At 40.4% G+C, this 22,789-nt stretch overlaps 1 protein-coding gene across 1 annotated transcript in view; it reads left to right on the top strand.

Annotated features, from left to right (window-relative positions):
• The window catches only part of LOC132818799 (potassium/sodium hyperpolarization-activated cyclic nucleotide-gated channel 1-like), a 270,979-nt gene extending 252,460 nt beyond the window's left edge, over nt 1-18,519 (top strand). The window contains exon 8 of the mRNA XM_060829894.1: nt 17,537-18,519. Within this exon, the coding sequence (XP_060685877.1) occupies nt 17,537-18,402 (866 nt within the window). The 3' untranslated portion in view covers nt 18,403-18,519. The remainder of the gene's footprint in view (nt 1-17,536) is intronic.
• The last annotated feature ends 4,270 nt before the right edge of the window (nt 18,520-22,789 follow it).

Below are 22,789 nucleotides of genomic sequence, written 5' to 3'. Positions count from 1 at the left end.
TAGGCCTTTATTCATTTTGTTTAAAAGAACGAGGGGTGATCTTATTGAAGCCTCCTAAATTCTAAGGGGCTTGACAGAGTAGATGTTGAGAAGATACTTCCATGAGTGGGAAATCTTGAACAAAGGGACGCAGTTACAGAATAAAAGGGCAGGTCACTCATTTAAAACTCCTGGAGGATGGTAAATTTATGCAGTGTGGAGGCTGGATCACTGAAAGTATTTAACGAGGAGGTAGATGGATATTTGAAATGGCAGGAGAGTTGACATCTATGCTAAGATGACCCGAAATAGGAGTTGGGCCACGATCTTATTGAATGGCAGGGCAGGCCTGAAGTGGCCCACTTGCCCCCCCCCCCCGCTCCTTTTACTTAGGTTTGCATGTTCTGAGGCTCACAATTGCTCATCACAATATTGGGAATGCTATAACAGTAGAAGTATGCTTTCAGACTGAGTAGTCATCGATGTCAATTGGTCTAACATCCACCAGTCAGAATTGTAGTCTACAGTGAGAAGGCAATCAGTTTCTGTAAGAGTGAAAAGGTTTACTTCCACTTCATCTGTAATGTGACAGGGATATTACGTGTCACCTGTAACTCTGTAGCTCATTTTAGATTGCTATGTTTTACAAGCGCTGATGTGGTCCTTAATTGGTCATGTTTGGTGGAGAACTCATTTCTTGCCTTCTTCAAATTTGACTCAATGCCTTGTTAGCATGGATGTGGTTTAATATCTCCCTCTCAACTCCATGGGATAGTAACTTTCTTTCTTTTGTACAATATCCGTACTGGGATGTTAGTTTATCTCTCTACACCCAATCTGCTGTTTTGCAACATGCATGTAGACCATCCTTTCATGACTACGTTTTACAACATTTGGAGAGTTGTATCTTGTGGGGTCATTTGCTTGATTTTAGTCAAACAGTTGTTTGCTATCATCAGGTTCTGGGCTGTATTGCTGAATTCCAGAGCATGTTGTTCTAGAGCATGTTGGAACTGGTGCTTCATGTTGGATCTGGACAAATTCACATTCTCTTGTGGTAATTTCTCCTTTCTTCATCAGGAGTGCTCCTCATGGCAGCATGATGACAGAATACATTGGCTTCCCTTGCTTGTATGTCATGTCCATGTGGTGGTTCTGTAAAGGTTGGCATTTGTTGAAGACACATTGGAGCAGATATGAGCTATTTGAGGAAAATGCTTTGAACTGGTTAGCTTATTGTTGGATTTAACTGTTACTTTGTCTCTTCTAAGTAGGAATTGATGAAAATGTTCACAAGCATAGACAATGGGCAGGCACACTTCCTTGACCTAAGGGCAGCATTAGATTAGATTCCCTACAGTGTGGAAACAGTCCCTTCAGCCCAACAAGTCCACACCGATCGTAAGTTTACCCTGAAGATTGATCTTCTTTTATTTGTCTTTTGTTGCATTTTTTAAAATTGTCCCAATCCACAAGTTTACAGCTAATCTTTGACATGTTGTATGTTTTTTTTCTTTCAGTTTGATGTTATCCTTAACTTCCCTGGTTAACTACGATTAGCTTATTCCCTTCCTATAGTCCTGCTTTCTCACTGGGATATATCCGCGCTGTGAGCCATGAGCAATTTTCTTAAAAGGCTGCCATTTTTCCTCAACCATGTTAATATTTAAAGTTTTTTTTTCCCTTGTTCTGCCTCATTCCTTTAAAATTACCCTTATTTAAGTTTTGCACAGTTGTTTCTGACACAAGTTCCTCCCTCTCAGGTTTTCTCATGAACTGAAACCATCCCATCCATGTTAATCCTTGAACTACACATTTAGCTCATTGGCTTTATTTGCTCTTTGCCAGTTTGCTTTTGACTCAGATAGTAATCCCTAGATTATCTCCTTGGAGGTTTTGCTTTCTAATTTAGAATTCTATTGGCATTCCTTTGTCATCACTCATTCAACAACCTAAAATTCGCTTCCTTAAAGGCTTGCAGGTATTTGCAACATATAGATTAGAAGAAAGTGAGGACTGCAGATGCTGGAGATCAGAGCTGAAAAATGTGTTGCTGGAAAAGCGCAGCAGGTCAGGCAGCATCCAAGGAGCAGGAGAATCGACGTTTCAGGCATAAGCCCTTCTTCAGCATTCCTGAAGAAGGGCTTATGCCCAAAACGTCGATTCTCCTGCTCCTTGGATGCTGCCTGACCTGCTGCACTTTTCCAGCAACACATATTTCAGCAACATATAGATTACACTGACTCACCATCACTTTCTGTAGGGTAGTTTGTGGTGAACGGCAAATACTGGCCTCATCAGCAATGTTTGTACTTTATGAAACAGTATTGAAAATGAAGCACCTAGGGAATGTTTTTTGCATTAAACGTGGTGCAAAAATTCTTGGTGTATTTGATCTTACATTGGTGGTAAATCACATTAGTATACATTTCCCACAGCCAAATATGCAGAATGAAATTATTTCTCCATCCAAAAATTGGAGAATGCATTGGAAATGTAAGAACCCTCTATTCAAATTTCTGTGTCACTGATACCAGCCTGTTCTTGCTCATTTCTTCATTTTACTTTCTCACTTGAATATGTTCCTCTTCTCACTTTGAATCTTCTGCTATTTGTGAGCAGTTTTACATATATCGCTCTAAATCTAATGATTCGTAATTTGCAGATAATAGCAGATAAGATAATTAGAAGATAAGATTTTCTTACAGAGTGGAATAAAATCAGATTGTGATCACTGCATCACAAACAACCATTTTTAAAACAAATCCCAAAAATATGCATCCTAATTGCACAATCCTGTAACTTTAATACAGTGATGTTGTCCTACTATTCCAAAGGTTAATGCTATCTAAATAACATTGTGGTTTTAATAGGTAATCTGAATGCAATAATGAGAAGCCTTCATTCCTCTTAACAAAATGAATTCTGTTTCTGAACCTGAAACAATCTGCTTAGAACAGAAGGCAGACATTCTATTAAGCATATTAGGCAAAGAGTTCAAGGCCTTTTTCAATATACTGTATGTTGTCACCTAATCCACCTGGCATGTTAATTGGAACTTGATAATGCTATAAAAAGCTTTCCCTATTTTTTTGTTTGTTTCAATAAACAGACACTTAATCCCTTTGCATAGCTTTCAAAATGATTGCGTGGAGATTTAGTTCCAAATTATTATTCAGAATTTAGTGTCAGCCTTACTTCAGTGACAGTATACTTGCCTTTGAATAAGATAATTCAAGTCCCACCACAGAGACATGAGAACATATTTCAGTCTGAGACTCCGTTGCAGGATTCTGAGTTCAGACATTGAAGTGAGGCCTGCTACTGCCACTGGTTGAAGCAAACGGCTCCATGGCACCTTTTAAAAATAACTTGTAGAGTTCTACCAATTTATTATTAAACTATTATGTAAGGAAAGATAGTATTATGAAATGGTTTTATTGCTGTTTTGGGACATTGCTGTGTGTGAGTACAAGCATGTGAACATACAAATTGGATGCAGAATTAAGGTATTCAACCCCCGGTCATGAACTAATATTTTTATAATATTAAGGATGATCCAATTGTTGCCTCTATCCTCCAATTACATCATTGATAAGAGAGTCAATCAAATATTCATCAACTCAGCCTTAAAAATATATAATGACTCTGCCCTAATTGCTGTTTGTAAACTGACCATAATATTGAAAGTAGTTGGTACTTAAGAGCTTTTTATTAGTGTACAGAAAGTAAGAAAGTAGGCAAAGTAGTCATTTGTCTATTACAACATCTCTGACTGGTGACCAGTGGTACTCCACAGGGCAAAAGTGAGGACTGCAGATGGTGGAGATCAGTGCTGGGTCCATTGCGACTGTAATTTATGTAAATGGTTTGGAGGGAGAATATAGGTGGCCTGATTAGTAAGCTTGCAAATTGACAAGAGGAGCTGCAGATAGTGAGCACAATATAGGTAGGTTGGAGACGTGGGCAAAGCAATGGCAAATGGAGTTTAATCTGTACAAATGCAAGGTTATGCATTTTGGAAAACCTAATGCAACAGGGAAATTTACAGCATCAATATACAGAGGGACCTAGGTGTACATGTCCACAGTTCCCTGAAAGTGGCAACATAAGTGATTAAGGTGGTCAAGAAGGAATACTTGCCTCCATCAGTCGGAGCATAGAATATTAAAATTGGTAAGTTATGTTGCAGTTGTACAGAACTTCATTTCATCCAGATTTGGAACATTATGTACAGTTCTGGTTGCCACACTACAAGAAGGATGTGGAGACTTTGGAGAGGGTACAGAAACAGTTTACCAGGATGTTGCCTGGTTTGGGGGCTATTAGGTTTAAGGAGAGATTGGACAAATTTTGTTTGTTTTCACTTGAACATCAAAGGATGAGGAGTGATCTAATAGAAATTCATAAAATTATGAGAGATATGGATAGAATGGAGAGTTGGAGTATTTTTCTCAGGGTAAAAATGTCAATTGCTAGGATTTCCAGTAAGAGAGAGTAAGTTTAAAGGAGATGCGAGAGACAAGTTATTTTCTCAAAGGGTGGTAAGTCCCGGAATTTGCTGCCAGACGAAGTGGTGGAGGCAGATATAATACCAACGCCTCAGAGGCATCTTGATGGATATAGGATTAAGCAGGGAGCAGAGAGATATGGACTGTGTCAAGGGAAAAAAGTTTTAAGATTATAAAGGCATTATGTTTTGGTGCAGTCTTGCGGTGTACTATTCTTTGTTCAGAACAAAAGACAGGAGAAAATATCATTGGGAATGAAATGACAGAGGCATTGATCAATCATTTTGTGTCTGTAAATTCAGGAATAATCCCAAAAGATTGGAAGTTTGCAAATGTTACAAGACTTTGCAAGAAAGGAAGGAGAGAGAAAATAGGGACTTACAGATGAATTAGCCTAACATTGATGCTGGAATTTATTATTAAAGAAATGTTAACAATCCACCAAGAAAATAAAGTAAGATTAAAATACGTCACCATGATTTTACAAAATACCTTGTTTTTGAATAAGATGCTGCACAGAAGTTTAATAAGCAAGGTATGGGCTCATGGAGTTGGGGGTAATAAGTTAGTTTCAAAGAACAAAGAACAAAGAAAATTTACAGCCCAGGAAAAGACCCTTCAGCCCTCCAAGCCTGAGCCAATCAAATCTACTGTTTCAACTTGTCGCCCAATTCCTAAGCAACTGTATCCCCCTGTCCCCCACCTACTCATGCATCTGTCCAGATGCATCTTCAATGAATCTACCGTGCCTACCTCTACCACCTCTGCTGGAAATGCATTCCAGACACCCACCACCCTCTGTGTACCCCCCTTAAACTTTTCACCTCTCACCTTGAAAGCGTGACCTCTCGTTATTGAATCCTTCACCCTGGGAAAAAGCTTGTCTAAGCCCTTCATGATTTTATAGACCTCAGTCAGGTCCCTCCTCAATCTCCTTTTCTCTAATTAAAACAATCCTAACCTGTCTTCACAGCTAGCACCTTCCATACAAGACCACATCCTCATAAACCTTTTCTACACCCTCTCCAAAGCATCCACGTTTTTGGTAATGTGGCGACCAGAACTGTACACAGTATTCTAAATATGGTCAAACCAAATTTTAACATGACCTGCCAGATCTTATACTCAATACCCCGTCCGATGAAGGCAAACACACTATATGCCTTCTTGACCACTCTATCCACCTGTGCAGCCCCCTTCAGGGTACAATGGACTGAACTCCCAGATCTCTTTGCTTATCAACTTTTCCCAAGGCTCTTCCGTTCACTGTATGATTCATTCTAGAATTAAACTTCCGAAAATGCATCACCTCACATTTGCCTGGATTGAACTCCATCTGCCCAACTCTCCAGTCAATCTATATTCTCTTGTATTCTTTGACAGGCCCCTATGCTTTCTGCTACTCCACCAATCGTCGTGTCATCTGCAAACTTACTGATCAAACCAACAATGCCTTCTTCCAGATCATTTATGTATATCACAAACAACAGTGGCCCCAGCACTGACCCCTGTGGAACACCACTGGTCACCTTTCTCCATTTCGAGAAACTCCTTCAACTACTACTCTCTGACTCCTGTTGCTCAACCAGTTCTTTATCCACCCTTCACACCTTGTGACTTTACTTCCTCCATTAGTTTACCATGGAGAACCTTATCAAATGCCTTACTAAAGTCCATGTATATGACATCTACAGTCCTTCCTTCATCTAACAACTTGATCACTTCCTCAAAGACCTCTATTAAGTTGGTAAGGCACGATCTCCCCCGCACAAAACCATGTTGTCTATCACTGACAGGCCTATTCTTTTCTAAATATAAATAGACCTTATCCCTCAGTGCCTTCTCCAGCAACTTTCCCACCACCGATGTCAGGCTCACTGTTTTGTAGTTACCCGGAATATCCCTACTACCCTTCTTGCACAGGGGGACAAGATGAGCAACCCTCCAGTCCGCCGACACCTCATCTGTGTTTAAGGATGCCACAAGGATTTCTGTCAAGACTCCAGCTATTTCCTCTCTCGCCTCCCTCAGCAACCTGGGATAGATCCCATCCGGTCTTGGGGATTTGTCCACCTTAATAACCTCTAGCCTACCCAACACATCTTCTCTACTGACGTCAACGCGATCCAGACTAATCAAACTTCTATCTCTAATCTCAACATGCATTATGTCCCTCTCCTCAGTGAAAACTGATGCAAAGTAATAATTCAGAATCTCACCCATTCTCTCAGGTTCAACACACAGCCTTCCTTCATTATCCCTTAGTGGACCAATCCTTTCTCTAGTTACCCACTTATTTCTTATATAAGAATAAAAGACTTTGGGATTCTCCTTAATTCTGCTCACTATAGCTATTTCATAACCCCTTTTAGTCCGCTGGATTCCTCATTTATGACTGGCCTTACTCTTCCAATATTCCTCCAGGGCCCGTTCTGTTCTTAGCTGCCTAGACCTTATGTATGCTTCCCTTTTTCTCTTGACTAGTCGTACAATTTCTCCTGCCATCCACGGTTTACGAGTCTTGTCCTTCCTATCCTTTGCCTTCAACAGGACATGCCTATCCTGCACTATCTTTAACCTATTTTTGAAAGCCTCCCACATATCAAATGTGGACCTCCCTTAAAATAGTTGCTCCCAATCCACATTTCCCAGCTCCTGCCTAATTTTGATATAATTGGCCATGGCCCAGTTCAGTACTCTGTCCTTAGGACCACTCTCATCCATGAGTATTCTATAACTTACAGAATTGTGGTCATTTTCCCAAAGAAATCCCCCACTGCAACTTCTGCCACCTGTCCTGGCTCATTCCCCAACACCAGGTCCAATATGGCCCCTTCCCTCATCAGACTATTGACATACTGCCCTAGAAAACTCTCCTGGACGTTTCTTACAAACTCTGCCCCATCCAGACCTCTGTGCATCCCATCATCACTGCCCTATTGCCTCTACATCTTTCCATAATCTGTTTACCTTTTGTTCTTCTACCTCATGCTCAAAGTTGGGAGGTCTATAATACAGCCCCAACAATGGAACTGCACCCTTCTTATTTATCCGTTCCACCCATATTGCCTCACTACTCAAGCCCTACATAGCACAACCGTGATATCATCCTTGTCCAGCAAAGCAACTCCACCCCGCCACCCCCCCCCACCCCCACTATTACTTCCCTCCCTGTTTTGTCTGAAGATCTATATCCTGGACCATTTAGTTGCCAATCATGCCCTTCCTTCAAACAAGTCTCTGTGATCGCAATAACGTCAGACTCCCAGGTACCAATCCAAACCCTAAGTTCATCTGCCTTACCGACTGTACTAATTACATTAAAGTAGATGCACTTCAGGCCACCAGTTATTTTGCGTTCACATGCTCTCTGCCTACTCTTCTCCTTATTAATGCTATCTTCATGATTCTTAGAGTCTCCAGTTTCCACATCACCGTCTACTTGTCTTCTCTTCTGGTTCCCAGCCACCTGACACATTAGTTTAAAACCTCCCCAACAGCAGTAGCGAAAATTCTCCCAAGGACATTGGTTCCGGTCTGGTTCAGATGTAGACCGTCCATTTTGTAATAGTCCCACCTTCCCCAGAACCGGTCCCAATGTCCAACAAATCTGAACATCTCCCTCCTACACTATCCCTCAAGCCATGTGTTCATCCTGCCTATATTTTTTTTCATTTCTACGCTGGCTAGCACGTGGCACTGGTAGTAATCCTGAGATCACTACCTTTGAGGTCCTCCTTTTAACTTATCTCATAGTTTCCTGAATTCTGCTTTCAGGACCTCATCTCATTTTTTTACTTATATCGTTGGTGCCTATATGCACCAAGACAACTGGCTGTTCACCCTCCCCTTTTAGAATGCTCTGCAGCCAATCGGTGACATCCCTGACCCCAAAACCTGGGAGGCAAAATACCATCCGAGAGTCTCGGTTTCAGCCACAGAATCGCCTATTTACTCCCCTTACAGTAGAATCCCCTATGACTGTCACTATGAAGTCTTTTTCCCGCCCTTCTGAACAGCAGTGCCCACCATGGTGCCATGATCTTGGCAACTGCTGGCCTCCCCTGGTGAGCCATCTCCTCCAACAGTATCCAAAACAGTATACCAGTTTTGGAGGGAGATGACCGCAGGGGACACCTGCGCTGCCTTAGTACTCTTTTTCTGCCTTTTGGTCACCAGTTCACCAAACGTGCAATCCACAACCTCCTCAGCATCGCGGATGCTCCACAGTGAGTCCATCTGCAGCTCCAGAGCCGTCATGCAGTCAAACAAGAGCTGCAGTTGGACACATTTCTTGCAAGCATAACAGTCAGAAATGTCAGCCATGTCCCTGAGCTCTCACATCAAGCAAGAGGCACATGCCATGGGTCTGAGGTCCCCTGCCATTGTCAGCTTAGCTTAGTTTTGATAGAGGATTAGTTAATGGACAGAAGCAAAGTGTGAACTGAAATGTGACATTTTCAAGTTGGTAGACAATGAACAGTGAAGTGTCATAAGGGTCAGTTGTTGGGCCCCAGCTATTTGCAATTTGCTTTCATGACTATGCTGAAAAGATAGGGCATTACAGTGCCAGGGACCAGGGTTCAATTCCATCTTCAGGGCACTGGATGTGTGAATTTGCACATTCTCCCTGTATCTGAATGAGTTTCCTTTGGGTGTTCTGGTTTCCTCCACTGTTAAAATATGTGTAAAGTCAGAAGTCACACAACATTAGGTTATAGTCCAGCAGGTTTATTCAAAATCACTAGCTTTTGAAGCACTGCTCCTTCATCAGGTGAAATGTACAAATACGTGTGGGTTAAGTGGATTGGCCAAGCTCAACAATTGTCCTCGTGTTCAGGGTTGTTTAGGCTAGGTGAATTAGCCATGGTAAATGGGAGGATCCAGTAGGGGTCTGAGTCTGGGTGGGATGATATTCAGAGGGTTGGTATTGGCTCGATGGGCTGAATGGCCTCCTTCTGTGCTGTAGGGATTCTGTATGGCATGGTGGCTCAGTGGTTAGCACTGCTGCCTCACAGCAACAGGGATCCAGGTTTGATTCCACCCTTGGGTGACTGTCTGTGTGGAGTTTGCACATTCTCTCCATGTCTGCGTGAGTTGCCTCTGGGTCTCCACTTACCTCCACAGTCCAAAGATGTGCCAGTACATGGATTATCCATGCTAAATGCATGGTTAAGGGATAGAGTAGGGGCTCTGTATGGATGGCATGCTCTTCTGAGGGTTGTTGCAAACCACGTGGGCTGAATGGCCGCTTTCTGTGCTGTAGGGATTCTATGATATACAGCTAGGTGGATAGATGCTTTTACACTGAGCCACGGTTAACCAGAAGGAGTAGTCAACAAATGGAATAAACTTCTAGATGGTGTAGTGGAGAGAAAAACCCTGGAATAACTTAAGAGTCAATTGCAGAAAGTTGAGGGCTGGTAGAGGTGTGGCCATAAGACATAGGAGCAGAAATTAGGCCATTCACCCCAAGTGTCTGCTCTGCCATTCAGTCATAGCTGATAAGTTTCTCAATCCAATTTCCCACCTTCTTCCTGTAACCCTTGATCCTCTTGACAATCAAGAACCTATCTATATCCATCTTAAATACACTCAATGATCTGGCCTCCACAACCTTCTGTGGCAATGAATTCCATAGATTCCCCACTCTGTGGCTGAAGAAGTTTCTCCTTTCCTCTGTTCTCAAAGGGATTCCTTTCACTTTAAGGCTGTGACATTAAGATCTTTCAATTTGGGATACAATAAGATGGACTTCGTAGCCCTTTGTCAGATTTAATTTTCCTTTGAGAATGTGTTGTAAGGGCTGATCCTGAAATTATAATGAATTTGCAGATTTCCATTCTCTAATTTCCATGTATTACCATTCCCAACTCTCAATGATGGGTTGCATACTTCTTGCCAAAGTGAAACCAGATAATTTTCTTATTTTATTGCACATGCTGCATAGATTCTGCCAGAACAGATTGAGATAGTTAACAGAATCATGGGGAATGTGAAGTATTCTGATCATCTCATCATGAAACTACATGATCAAATTGTAAATTTGTGAATATACCTGTCTCATTGGGCTAACACCAAGCACCTAAATCACATGGACTTTTACAGTTGTGTAAACCAGCCAAACCAATATTAAATCAAATTGATGGTAATCTCCTATTGTATGAATACCATTTTTAATGTGTTTGTAGATATCTTCCTGGAGTAGCTATAATGTCAAAACTGCCAGATATTTTCATGGAAATATTCACAGATTTCAAATATAATGAAAAGTTAAATGATTTATTGATGTTGCTGTTTAACAAATTTGTAAATTTCAAACCTGCATTTGTATCGTTTGAAGAATTTGATATGTTTAGTAACTAAATCTGAAAACCATGCAGCAATACTGTCTAATTATCTACATGCCTTTGCAAAGGGCCATATCCAAAAACCTTTAATTTATCTTTCTCTTTCAGATGCTGACTGAACTGCTGTGTTTTGTTTGGAATTTCTGTTTCTGTTTCAGATTAGCAACATTCACACATCTCTTGGTATTCTGTATTTGCCTCTTCAACCACCATGGACTAGGATGACTCTGCTAATATACAAAGCTTAAAAATAAAAGAAGAATTATCATTATAATTATGCTGCATCTAATAGAACATAGAACATAGAAAAGTACAGCACAGAACAGGCTCTTTGGCCCATGATGTTGTGCTGAGGATTAATTCTAATGTAAAATAAAATACTGTAACCTACGCACCCCTCAATTCAGTGCTATCCATGTGCATGGCCAGCAGTCGCTTAAATGTCCCTAATGACTCTGCTTCCACCACCACTACTGGCAATGCATTCCATGCATTCACCACTCTCTGCGTAAAGAACCTTCCTCTGTACTTTTATCCTAATATCTTAAAACTATGACCCCTCGTGCCAGTCAATCCTGCCCTGGGGAAAAGTCTCTGGCTATTGACTCTATCCGCGCTTCTCATTACCTTGTATACCTCGATCAGATCTCCTCCCTTCCTCCTTCTCTCCTGAGAGAAAAGTCCAAGCTTAGTCAACCTTTCTTCATAAGGCAAGCCCTCCAGTCCAGACAGCATCCTGGTAAACCTTCTTTGCACCCTCTCCAAAGCCTCTGTATCTTTCTTATAGTAGGGCAACCAGAACTGGACACAATATTCCAAGTGTGGTCTCACTAGGGACTTGTAGAGCTGCAGCAAAACCTCGCAGTTCTAAAACTTGATCCCCCTGTTAATGAAAGCCAAAACACCATATGGTTTCTTAACAACACTATCCACTTAAGTGGCAACTTTGAGGGATCAATGTACTTGAATACCAAGATCCCTCTCTTCCTCAATACTACCAAGAATCCTGTCTTTAATCCTATATTCAGCATTCATATACAACCACTGTCTGCCTTCTGTCAGCCAACCGATTCTGAAACCAAATAGCCAAATCTCCCTGTATCCCATACCTCCTAATTTTATGAATGAGCCTAACATGGGGAACCTTATCAAATGCCTTGCTAAAGTCCATGAACACCACATCCAATGCTCGACCTTCGTCAACCTGTCTCATCACCTTAAAGAACTCAATAAGATTTGTAAGGCATGACCTGCCCCTCACAAAGCCATGCTGACTGCCTTTAATCACACTATGCTTTTCCAAATAGTCATAAATCCTATCTCTCAGAATTCTTTCCAAAACTTTGCTGACCACAGACGTAAGACCAACCTGTCTGTAATTACCAGGGATTTCCCTATTATCCTTCTTGAAAAGATGAACAACATTCGCCTCCTTCCAATGCTCCGGTACAACTCCCATGGAGAGTGAGGAGGCAAAGATCCTCGCCAGTGGCTTAACAACCTCCTTCCTCACTTCCCGGAGCAGCTTAGGATAAATCTGGTCTGGCCCTGGGGACTTATTAATCTTAATGTTTATCAAAATTTCCAGCATATCAACTTCATCTATCTTTACCTGTTCAGGCCTGTATCCCAGCTCCTCAAATTTCTCATTCACAACAAGGTCCCTTTCTTAATGAAAACTGAAGCAAAAAACTCATTTAGGGCTTCCCCTATCTGCTCAGATTCCACACACAAATTCACTACGCTATCCCTGATTGGCCCTACCTTCTCCCTGATCATTCTCTTATTCCTCACATCTGAGTAAAATGCCTTTGAATTCTGACTAATCCTTCTTGCCAAGCCTTTTTTGTGTCCCCTCCTGGCTCTCTTCAGTCCATTTCTGAGCTCCTTTCTAGCAAGCCTGTAATCCTCTAAAGCTGTATAAGATCCTTGCTTCCTCCACCTCATGTAAGCTGCCTTCTTCCTTTTGACGAGAAGCTCCTCTGTTCTCATCATCCAAGATTTCTTAATCTTACCCCTTCTTACCTTTCTCAGAGGAACAAATTCATGCATCACTCGCAACAGCTGCTCCTTAAACAGTCTTCACATGTCTGCTGTGCCCTTTCTGTGGAACAATTGCTCCCAGTCTGTACTTTCCAACTCCTGTCTGATAGCATCATAACTTCCTTTTCCCAATTAAATATCTTCCCTTGGTAACTGCTCCTTTCCCTCTCCAAGGCTATGGTAAACGTGAGGCAGTTGTAATCACTGTCACCAAAATGTTCTCCACTACGAAATCCTGGCTCATTGCCAAGACTAAATCCAAAATGGCCTCTCCCCTAATGACAGCTGCAATGTGTAATTCACAATCTTTTTATGCTACCCACTGATCTCAGTCTGATCAGTACAGTGTTGTTACAACCACAACATCATGTATTGACCCTGTTCTTTCTGAAATTAGGTTTTTGTGTTAAAGGAGTAATGTCATAATGGGGGCACATGGAGAGGGTTTCAATTTCTGAACCATTAGTAAAACAATTCTGTACAAAGTTGTATTAGGGACATTCATTAATTCTCCAAAAGTATCTAAAATTCTTTAGAGTTTAGATTATTAATCATCATCCTATCGTCACTTTATTCCAAGTCTATTTGTTTGGCTGCATTTGTCTATTGATTTCTACCAATTTCATTTTGCCATTAAATAATCGTGGGCGGCACGGTGGCAAGTGGGCGGCACGGTGGCACAGCGGTTAGCACTGCTGCCTCACAGCACCTGAGACCCAGGTTCAATTCCCGACTCAGGCGACTGACTGTGTGGAGTTTGCACGTTCTCCCCGTGTCTGCGTGGGTTTCCTCCGGGTGCTCCGGTTTCCTCCCACAGTTCAAAGATGTGCGGGTCAGGTGAATTGGCCATGCTAAATTGCCCGTAGTGTTAGGTAAGGGGTAAATGTAGGGGTATGGGTGGGTTTCGCTTCGGCGGGTCGGTGTGGACTTGTAGGGCCGAAGGGCCTGTTTCCACACTGTAAGTCTAATCTAAACATAGATCAGCTCTCAAAATCAGCAGATCTGATCTGAGAAGAATTTTTGCTCAATTACTGTATGCAAGGAATACTGGAAAATCAATTTGATCATACTATGCTTGAAAAAGCCATACCATTTATCTCATGCTTGAAAGTATGGAGCAGGAGTAGGCCATTCATATATTTGAACCTCATTTCATATGATCATGGCTCATCCTCTCTCTCTCTCAATGCTGTATTCCCACTTTCTCCCCATATCACTTTATGCCTTTAAAATCTAAAAGTTATCATCCATCTCTTTCTTCAATATATTCGGTGACGTGGCCTCCACAGCTTTCATGGTCCAAACGTCTACAGGTTCACTACCCATTGAGTGAAAATATTTTCCTCAACCCATTCCAAAAAGGTCTATCCCATATCCTGAGACTGTGTCTCATGGTTCTAAACTCCCCAGCCAGGCAAAAAAAATCCTCACTGCATCTAGTTTGTACAGCCCTCTTGCAATTTTATAAGCTTCAATCAGATACCTTCTCATCCTTTTCAAGTCTAGTGAATACAAGCTGAATTTCTCCTCATAGTCCTGCCATCCTCGGTATAGGCAATATGAAAGTGGTAGGAGAAAGTGAGGTCTGCAGATGCTGAGATCAGAGCTGAAAATGTGTTGCTGGAAAAGCGCAGCAGGTCAGGCAGCATCCAAGGAACAGGAGATTCGACCTTTCAGGCCCTTCCTGAAGAAGGGCTTATGCCCGAAACGTCGAATCTCCTGTTCCTTGGATGCTGCTTGACCTGCTGCGCTTTTCCAGCAACACATTTTCAGCTCTGATCGCCAGCATCTGCAGCCCTCACTTTCACCTCGAAGATTTTAACCTACTGCGAATCCTCTTGCAAGGATGCCTTCCTTGAAGAAGCTCATTCCTGAAGAAGGGCTTATGCCCGAACATCGAATCTCCTGTTCCTTGGATGCTGCCTGACCTGCTGCGCTTTTCCAGCAACACATTTTCAGCTCAATATAAAAGTGGTAGGTAACTGGAAGCTTGGGTTCAGTTTTGCAGGCAGAACATCGGTGTTCTGCAAAGCTACAGTGCTCCAGCGAAGCTCAGTGCAAACTAGAGGAACAGGTCCTCATTTTTCCTTTGGAAACTCTGCAACTTTCAGGACTCAATATTGAGTTCAATAATTTTGGTGCCTGAGCACCTTCTCCTATGTCCTTACCCCAACCCTCACACACTGGGTCTTGTCGTCACATGGGCTGCTTCCATACACAACTCGGTGTCATCCACTCATGATCCCCATTACCAGCTACTGATTCTCCCGGGCTGACCTTTGTCCATTTTTTTGTCTATTCAGCTGTTTTCTGTCTCCCTGGGCTCCATCTCCACTTATTGCTTATTCCTCCCCATTCCCCCCCCACCCCATCTCGAGCATTTATGCAACCCTTTTCCCAGTTACCATCAGCTCTGAAGAAGGTTCAGTTGACCGGATACATTAATTCTGATTTCTCTCTGCAAATGCTGCCAGACCTGCTGAGATTTTCCAGCAATTTCTGATTTTGTTTCTGATTTTCATCATCCGCAGTTCTTTAGTACTTTGACCATTGAGGTCATGTTTGCTTGTCTCCTTCCCGCTTTTACAACAACCGTTTGTGGATGCTCATCACTCTTTCCACCCATGTGAATGGTACTGATATGGACCAAGATCTCTGGTTTATCCAACCAGTTCAGGGTTCTCTGCAGCTGCTTAGCAACATCCTTGATTCTGGCACCAGGAAGGCAGCCTCCCATCCTGGATTGACATTTGTGACCCAGAAATCCAAATCTGTCCCTAATCATAGAATTCCTTCTCATTAGTGCTTTCCCAATTTTCCTCTCTCCTTCCCTCCCTGAGCTAGCTGTGATACTGTGATCTTGGTTTTGGCTGTCGAGGAACTGCCACTCTCATCGTTATTTCACATTGAACATTAGTTGGAAAGTGTGTTGAGCTCAGGAGATTCTTGGATTATATGCTTCCTTAAGGGCCTGAAAGATATTCATTCCCTTTTTTATCTGCACACTTTGATGCTGTAAGGTGACTAGAATCCATGTTCCTCCAGCTGTTGACACTGCTTGCACATGTAGTTGTCCTGATCCTGAGAAGTGGCCTTGAGATCCACATGGAACAGAATATGTACCCTGTGTAACTGTGGTGTCCGCTATTTTATTACTTGTGAGATTAGCTAAATCTCATAAAAGAAATCTAAGAACCAATGAAAAATATTCACCAGTTTGGTGCAATATTTAAATTTTTAAAATTCATTCATAGAATGAGGGCATTGCTGGGATTAGGGATTGTCCATCCCAAGTTGCCCATCAGGCAGTTAAGAGTAAATCATAACGTTGTGGGTCTGTAGTCACATGTAGGCCAGACCAGGTAAATACAGCAGTTACCTTCCCTGAAGGACATTAGTGAACTGATGTGTTTTCCCCGCAATTGACAATGGACTCATGGTCATCATTCAATGTCTAATTCCAGATTTTTTTTATTGAATTCAAATTCTACCATCTGCCACTGCACCATCTCCCAGGCTCATGCCTTTTAAATGTTGTACTCACTCATCAATCCTTCTTATTTTTGTTTATTATTTCACTTTTTTACCCTCACATACCCACTGGTCTCCAGCCTCAAATTCACTTAGGCCTTCCACTTTTGCATGTTGGTCTCTATCATTGTTTTCCCTCGTGCTTTGTCTCTTGCTTGCCCATTGCTTCCTGCTATAGCTTTTCGCTGTTGATTTGTAGCACTGCTTTACCTCAGTTTAACTCAAAGCACGTAAACCTGTCATGAGAACATATAATTAAGTTGCATGACTGAGGAAATATATCCTGCAAATATGCCAAGGAGAATAAATGGATTAGTTTACAAATGTGGATTCTAAATGCAGTGTGCCTGTCAGAAGCACAATTTCTTAAAATTACCTCCATAGCTGACCTGAAATAGCAAAAGAGAATTGATCAGATATTGTTTTTGATTTTTTTTTCCCCAAAATGTCCATATTTTAACATCAAAACGTGCACCACATTAAGCTGTGATTTTCAATCTTCTATATAATTAATCAATTGTTTTAATTACAGACATCAAGCTGTGTGTTCAATTGTTTATGACAATACTTTCATCTTATTTACTACTCCTTAGTTCATATGTCACAGTTCATTAAAACTATCTAGAATGCTGTTAAAAAATAACAAATGGTTGAGATGGATTGTTTTGGAACTAACTGCATGTACCTTTATCATGCAGTTCCTCCATTATTTTCTATATAATATACAAATATCGACTTTTTTTAAAGGTTGTGGTGTTGAAATATTCCCTTCTTCAATTAAAATTGCCTATTACGGATTTCTACTCAGTCCAAAAGGCATTATTATTGTATGGGATGTTGTGACACAATAACCATAAAAAAGTGATTATTTGTGTAATATACCATTTTTAAGTTGTCAGTAAAAGGTTCCATCTTTACTTTTCCAGAATGAACTACATCCAGGAATACATGCAGATAAAGGAGGGTTCATCTGCAAAGATAGGTGGATAACCCTTATATGTCTTTATGTCGTTGTTAAAGGGTTATCTTCTGTTATTTTATCAAAATTACCATTATGCATGGACAATGATCTATCTACAACATTGCAATGTGCCAGCATTTATTTCTTGTTTTGTTTTGTAGGAAAGAAAAACTCACTCCTTCTACATAAGGTCCAAAGAGATCTGAATACTGGTGTTTTTGATAACCAAGAGACTGAACTTCTCAAAAAGATGGTAAAACAAGACCGAGAGATGGTGCAATTGACGGAAACACCCCTTAATACATCATTTGGGATATTTCCTCCATTCTCTGTCAACTCAGTCATCAGAGCTTCTTTCCAGTCTCAACCACCAAATATAGCTCAGTTAGATTTTCAGCAGACTTCTTCACCAAATTTGAATACCAGTTCACCATCTTCTCAGTCGTACATTAGAGCGCCCCAGCTGGTTCACTCTGCCGCCAACCAGAGTTCACCCACACCCAGTCCACAGGCAGTGGTGCCATCACCGAGTTCCTTTAATGCTGTAGTTTCTAGTCCTTCCATTCAGAGTCCATTGGCAGGTCGAACTTTCCAATATGGTTCACCAAATGTGTCACAGATATCCTTGATGCAGCAACAGCAGGTACAGACCCCAACTCAACGGCGTGATTCCAACAAAAGCACACAGGGTTTGCAACCAATCAGCCTGAGCAGAGAAGCAAGACCCCTCTCAGCATCGCAGCCCTCTCTGCCTCATGAGGTGACACCATTAATTGTCAAACCACATCCATCTTCAGGAGAATCACTAGCAGCTGTACCTGTCTCCAGTACACAGGGTACAGTACCTCAAGGTGGAGTCCGAAGCACTGTTCCTCAAAGAGTGGCCCTCTTCCGGCATATGTCCTCAGGAGCTCTACCACCACCTCGAGGGCCACAAGTAGCCTCACCAGCCCAAAAGAGGGAAACATCTACAGTCTTAAATACAGATACTAATCAAGGAAGACCACGATTTCCCTCTAATTTATGACCCTAAAGGTTTTGTTCAGTGCCGACTTGTTTTCGTGAATTACTGAGATTCTTCACCAATGTTAATTACAAGGTAACCTCATTGTTCATGAGGATAGTCTTATCACCTTCTGACAGATTGGACACTGCTGTCCTCAATTACATGCACAGCTCAACGAATGTAAAATATGACAGAATAAAAAATTATAAGTCAAAATTTTCAGAGTTCTAATTAGTACATCACCAGTCTTCCTTCTCCATGGATTTTGGACATGTTGAATTGTTTTATAAATACTTGTAAAATAAGAGCAATGTAATAATAACTCATCAACTGGATCAATATTATTGTTGAAACAAAATCTATTTGAGCGCACAACAATGCATATCCAGTTTAGGATTGAGTTTTTAAAAGTATATCAATGCTGCTCCATATAGCATCACCTACACCATTCAGTGTTTCTTGCTTGAGGACTACTCATCAAGATACTGTGTTCTTTATCAACAAAGCATGGAATATCAAATATATTTTGTAATGAACTTTCAATAGATAATTCTGTAAATTATGTTCCAGTATTATTCTGGGTGATATTTCTGCATGTTCATAGATGGACTAAGGACCAATTTTAAAAAAAAATCTGACATTTCTTCTAAAATGGACAAGACATTCCTTGTTTCAGCTTTAATGTTAAATGTATGCTTCATTTTAATGGATTCCGCTAAAGAACATTTATGACATGCAAATGGACAAATGAATGAATGCATCCATATCTTCAATGTTAGAATAAATACAAATTTGCTTGTTGTGGTAACTAGGAAGTTTTCATTCATGCTCTTGTTTTCTTTCATAGTATCATCATTCCCCATGAAGCATTGATAAAATGAATTATTTGTAGATCAGGAAGACAATTTAAAAACAATACTATCATAGGCATGGCATCAGTTGATGTCTGTGAATACTGTGCTGTGCAATTTTACTATTGCAATGTCTTATTTTATTAAAGTAGTAGTTTTGTTGATTAGAGAACACCTACAAATCAGGTTAAACAGATCTTTTTCCTTTATTTTGTTTCTTTAGTTTTACTGTATTTATTATCAGCATCTCGTTTGCTTAAAATTTGTAGTTCATATGTGTTGATTTTAGAAAACACCATTTTTTCTTGTAAGATGTCACAATCCATCTTTAAAGATAAATTTAAAGCCATACTCTCTAATAATTTAATTGGTATTTTTAAACTCCTTAATACGTGAACATTGCTTGTAAATTATTTCTACTTTTTGTTTCTATAAACATAACTTTGAAACTTTTTTTAAAAACATGAGATCTATGGTCTTAACACTAATTGAAAGTTGATGGAAAGCCCTACTTTCTGTCAGTCTGATTTGATTTTGTGTCAAAATTTCAATGGTTCTGAATGTCTGATCAGGTGAAACATCATGGGCATGTTCATCGCTTTCAACACAGCTACAATATTATTCCAATAGTTTTTCGCCATTTAATTTGTGTATAATTATGTTGAAATCATGGAGCAACAGGCTGAAATCATTTTGATTAATTCAATCACTTTGATGCAAGAGAGAATATGGCTTTAACATCTCCTGTTATCTTTAACATCAAAGTATGTTTATTATATGCAGCACAAATGGCTACATATTTTTGAATTCCAAAGTAATGATTATTACTATAGAAATTAGATGGAACAAATAAAGGAAAAGGATTATTTCAGTAGAAAACTGTGTTTGTGAGGTTCCTTTTTGTGTCTGGGTCCTTTTAACATTTTCTGCTTTCCTTTGTATTTATTTCATAAGGATTATCATTGCAAAGGATATTCTTACACTATTGTGTGCCTGAAGTGTGGTTATTTCATCTATGTAGATATGCAAAGGAAAGTTAAAATGTTTTTTTTTAATTTGCATCTTCATATATTCAGAGAAAATGATCAGAAATCCAGAAAGCCATACGAACTGATGTAATAGCCACAAAATCCGGTTTATGCTCATTACAGATGGCACAAATTAATATATAAATCAATGTTTATGTAGAAATTGAGTAAGATTGACTAGGATTATGATAATGTAAAATATAAAAGACATATTATATATAGATATTCTGAATTCTTGGTGGTGACACCATGACCTCTAATAATTCATCTTTGTATATATCTATATTAAGATATGATAATGCTGCACAATTTCAGTGTAGTTCTCATGTTCATTAACACCATGTGGCAAAACAGCGAATGTTTGGATAATGGTGCTATTGAAAGAAACATTGAATGTAACATTCTTGTAGAAAGGCAACGTAGTGAATATGCTAATTTTTATTTGCTGTCTTTGCTTGTAATGAACCTTTACTGAACATAAAAGGAACAAAATATTAAAAGTCAAACATTATCAAAGTGAATTGTTTGGCCTGTAAAACTAAAGTGATTTTGGGAGAAAAATTATCCAAATGACTATATCTTGTGTAGAAATCTATTATGACACCTAATAATCCATGATCAGAGATGTTCCTTCCATTTATCTTGTATTCATGTAGCTTTATTAGATCTTGGAATTCTATTTGTTTAATGTAAGTATTTTTATTCATAATTTCTTGATAGAACAGAACAGAAATTTAACATAGCTAGAAGGAGACAGGAAGTGGAAACTATTTGCCTTCCACTGTCAGAACCGTGATTAAAAAAAAATTGAAAAAAGGGACAAATTTTTTACTGTACGAGAAGAGGATGCTGATAGTTGGACCATTTGCTTGAAAATGCAGCAAGAAGAGTTCAGTCTTAATTTTCAGACCAGGCAGGCTTTTTTTTCACTGCAATCATGGGGCATAGATGTCACTGGTCAGACCAGCATTTATTGCCTGGTTGCTGTAGATAAGTTAGGTGAGCTGCCTTCTTGAACTGCTACTGTCCTTGTACTGAAACTAGATTCACAATGATGTTAGGAAGGGCATTGCAGAATTTTGACTCAGCCAGGGGTAAGTATAATGTAGGGGAACGGTCTTCAGAGGGTCAGTGTGGACTTGTTGGGTGAAAGTTCCTGTTTCCATACTGCAGGAAACCTAATCTAATGAAATAAATGGAATGGTAGTTCCAGGTTAGATTAGAGTGGTGCTGGAAAAGCACAGCAGGTCAGGCAGCATCCTAGGAGCAGGCCCTCACTTTTGCCTAGTTCCAAGTTAGGATGATGCATGACTTATAGACAATAGACAATAGGTGCAGGAGTAGGCCATTCAGCCCTTCGAGCCGACACCACCATTCAATATGATCATGGCTGATCATTCCTAATTAGTATTCTGTTCCTGCCTTATTTCCATAACCCTTGATTCCACTATCTTTGACAGCTCTATCCAACTCTTTCTTAAATGAATCCAGAGACTGGGCCTCCACTGCCCTCTGGGGCAGAGCATTCCACACAGCCACCACTGTCTGGGTGAAGAAGTTTCTTCTCATCTCTGTCCTAAATGATCTACCCCGTATTTTTAAGCTGTGTCCTCTGGTTCGGCACTCACCCATCAGCGGAAACATGTTTCCTGCTGCCAGAGTGTCCAAACCTTTCATAATCTTATATGTCTCAATCAGATCCCCTCTCAGTCTTCTAAACTCAAGGGTAGACAAGCCCAGTCACTTCAGTCTTTCAGTGTAAGGTAATCTCGCCATTCCAGGAATTTACCTCGTGAATCTACGCTGCACTCCCTCAATAAAGAATTTTGCTGGGAGGTGGGGTTCTAAGAAGCACATTTGGTGTGAAGAAGACAGTGGCCAAGTGATTATATCTGGGAATTTGGTCCATAGTGAGAATTCAATGGATAAATCTTTTGCAAGTGAAATTTTAGATTAAAAGCTCGTTTGTGACCTAAAACTAGCAGTAAGTTGAAGTAGCCTGGTTGAAAGGGCAGTTACTAATTATTGCAGTGCAGTTATCCATCAATCATATGAAATACTTTGCCTAAATAAGGCCCTGATTAAGGGTCAGAACAGACTTCGAAGAAAGCTAAATTAGAGAGTGACTCCTCACAGACCTGTTTCAGAAACTGAATTTTGAATCTCATGATTGATAAGGAACATATTCAGTATAAACCAGACTTTGGCTGTGAGTGAGGCCGATGTTGGATGTGTGTATCTGGGAATTTGATTCAAGTTGGATTATTTGTGTAAAAGAAAGTGTTGGTTTAAGCGAAGTTTCTGTGACCAGTGGAGTGCCACAAGGATCGGTGCTGGGCCCTCTACTTTTTGTCATTTACATAAATGATTTGGATGCGAGCAAAAGAAGTATAGTTAGTAAGTTTGCAGATGACACCAAAATTGGAGATGTTGTGGGCAGAGAAGAGGGTTACCTCAGATTACAACAGGATCTGGACCAGATGGGCCAATGGGTTGAGAAGTGGCAGATGGAGTTTAATTCAGATAAAT

Source organism: Hemiscyllium ocellatum, chromosome 1, assembly GCF_020745735.1.
Source record: "Hemiscyllium ocellatum isolate sHemOce1 chromosome 1, sHemOce1.pat.X.cur, whole genome shotgun sequence".
In the NCBI taxonomy this organism is placed as follows: domain Eukaryota; kingdom Metazoa; phylum Chordata; class Chondrichthyes; order Orectolobiformes; family Hemiscylliidae; genus Hemiscyllium; species Hemiscyllium ocellatum.
This window is presented reverse-complemented; position numbering and strand designations above follow the sequence as displayed.